The 2,543-nt window shown below is 60.0% G+C and overlaps 1 protein-coding gene across 2 annotated transcripts in view; it reads right to left on the bottom strand.

Annotated features, from left to right (window-relative positions):
- The window catches only part of ALDH1A2 (aldehyde dehydrogenase 1 family member A2), a 95,456-nt gene extending 93,871 nt beyond the window's left edge, over nt 1–1,585 (bottom strand). Inside the window, exon 1 of one of the 2 annotated variants that reach the window (XM_019657540.1) lies at nt 634–1,585. In XM_019657540.1, the coding sequence (XP_019513085.1) occupies nt 634–750 (117 nt within the window). In that variant the 5' untranslated portion in view covers nt 751–1,585. The remainder of the gene's footprint in view (nt 1–633) is intronic. The other variant, XM_019657541.1, reaches the window with a different exon arrangement.
- Between the last annotated feature and the right edge of the window lie 958 nt (nt 1,586–2,543).

Consider the following 2,543-nt stretch of genomic DNA (forward strand, 5'->3'; position numbering starts at 1 on the left):
TAAAAGACTTTCCAAGTTTTCCAGGAAAATTGCCACTGCCTACAAAATTCGAATGCAATTCTGACATTAGATCTACTACACTCAGCAGCCAGGTTTCCATGAACTCTGTAACGGCAGCCAGAGAGCGGCATGTCTTGACGATTCCTACGGGAAAGCCGCCCCGCTCCGTCCGGGCTTCCGAGGACCCGAGCGGGACCAGCGGCCGCCACCCCAGCAGGCGGAAGGCAGAGAAGAAAAGCCAGCCAAGCTGCGCGGCCACCCAAGCGGGGCACCCTTCTTGCCCATTTGGGAAGTCCAAGTGGTGCCAATGCCTTCCCGCAGTGGTCCGGACCCCCCAAGAATTCGATCAGAAGGCAGCGGCAGATACGGTTTGGGGAAGGAGCCGTTGACGGCGACCTCTCAGCGCCGCGCTTCGGGTGGCGGTGAGTCCCCGAGGTGTCCCAAGACCCAAGGAGGACTTCAGGAGCCCCACACCCGAGGACCGGGCGTCCCCTCGGCTGCGCAGGGATGACAGGCTGACCCCCGGCCCCAGATCCGGTCACTGCACCCTCGCTCCCTAACCGATCATGGAGAGAAAGTGGGGGAAAATTCTAGAAAGTCTCTGTGGACGGCCGGCCCTCGCCAGTCGCTTACCTTGGTGTACTTGATTTCGAGGTTGGGCGTGGGCGACGGCAGGAGGTGCAGGGACGCCATGAGGGCCGCGGGGTCGGCCTTCACCTCGCCGGGCATCTCGATCTTGCTGGAAGTCATGGTGGCGGGACGGGGTGTCGCTGGCCCGCGGCGTGGGCTGTGCGGGCTGTGCGCGCGGTCCGAGGCCGGGGGGCGCGCTCGCCTGTATATAGGCAGGTGTCAAGCGGGGGCTTTTCTTATTGGACGTGAGGGCCGCGGCGCGGGGGCTGGTCCATCCTACCTAGGGCGCCCGGGCACACCCCGATTTACATAAAGCCCGCCGCCCGTGCCGCTCGCCGGGACGCTCGGCGCCCACGGTCAAGTGCGCCGGGCGCCCCCGCCCCCCGGCCGCAGAGCCGGCCCCCGCCCACGCCGCTGCCGCGGTCCTCGACGGCCGGAGCTCGAATCCGCGCCGCCGCCGCCGCGTGGGGCTCCGCCGGCGCGACCGGTATCAAGCAGGCCGGGTCGGCGTCAGCAGGAGGCGCACCTTGGCCGGGAGCGGCTGCGGGTCGTGGCCCCGGAAGCCTAGCGGTAGGGGGGCTGGCGGGGCCCCCGAGCGGCCCGGCGCTGACGCGGCGCAGAGTTGGGCGCACGGTGTAGGCGGGAGAAGCCCGGGACTTGGAGGGCCACCCCCGGGGCGCACAGGGGACCCCGCCGAGGATGGAGGAGCAGCGCTGCAGCGGGTGCGAAGATCCCCTCCCACCCGCGTCCCAGGACCGTCCAGACTTTGGGGTCCCTTTTCTCTCGGAGACCCAGGGGCGCCCTCTGCTCTCCTTCCGCGGGCAGGGGCGCGGGGGCCCTCCGCAGCGACCCCCACCCCGCACACAGCCACTCCCCGCAACTACGCTCGAGGTTCACGGTTGCCGCAGGGTCGGGGACCGGTAGTGAGGAGTGCGAGTCCGTCGCCCCACACTCAAAACGGATATCGCCGCGAGCCGGTCGACGCCGCGCAGCCCTCGGCTGGCTTCTCCCGCCCAGCTGCTGCCCTCTGCCGGCCGAGGACCACCCAGGGCAGACTGGCCTGCACCCTGGAGATAACAGCGCTTGGTCCTTATTCACTCCTCGAAATTGCGTTTCATTTGCCCTTCTGGTCTTTCATCTCGGATCCCTCCTTCCAGTCCTTACCCTCCTCACCTCAAAGCACACAAGGATGCACTTGTTTTGCTTTTCTATCCTTCACGCTAACAGCTACTATCCTGCCAGAATCTCCCCACACCTACCCCTTAGGGGTTGAGCTTCCATATCTACACCCCCTGATTTAAGTGTTCCCATTAACTCCAATAGGACTTCAAGTTTGTGGAACCCTAGAGGTCAGCATGTAGGCATACATCAAGAACCCAAAAACTCCATATCAGAATGAACTTGGAGCTTGGTGGGCTAAATCTGAGGTCCAAGTAAAAAGACCTTTATAGGTCATTTCCCCTCTCACTCCCAATGTAAGCCTGACAGTGAACTACTGATTCTTATCTTAAATGCCATTTTCAGAGCCTGGAGAACCCCATTTCTTTGGATGTTAAATGACAGCCAGAAAAGATCATGCCTCAGATACTTTCAGTAACTAAAACTGCGTAATGCTCAGTGCTTGGGTGCTGAACAACAATAGAAATAGACACAAATATTAATAGTTCATTTTAGTATTAGGCCTATAGAAATAATTTCCACCTTCTCAGAACCTGAAGTATATTACTTGAGTGAATTGTTTTCACAGAGAAACTAGAGACCTTGGCTTAGGCAGTTGAGAGGTCTCTATTCACAGGGGATCTCCAGAGCCAAAAATTGTGCTTAAGAACAGTATATATTCATGAAATACACTTGTAGTAAAGCCTTAGGGGATTAGAGATACAACTGAGGAATAAAAAGTAAGGCCTTGGGCC

The sequence above is a fragment of the Hipposideros armiger genome, unplaced genomic scaffold, assembly GCF_001890085.2.
Source record: "Hipposideros armiger isolate ML-2016 unplaced genomic scaffold, ASM189008v1 scaffold_276, whole genome shotgun sequence".
Taxonomy (NCBI): domain Eukaryota; kingdom Metazoa; phylum Chordata; class Mammalia; order Chiroptera; family Hipposideridae; genus Hipposideros; species Hipposideros armiger.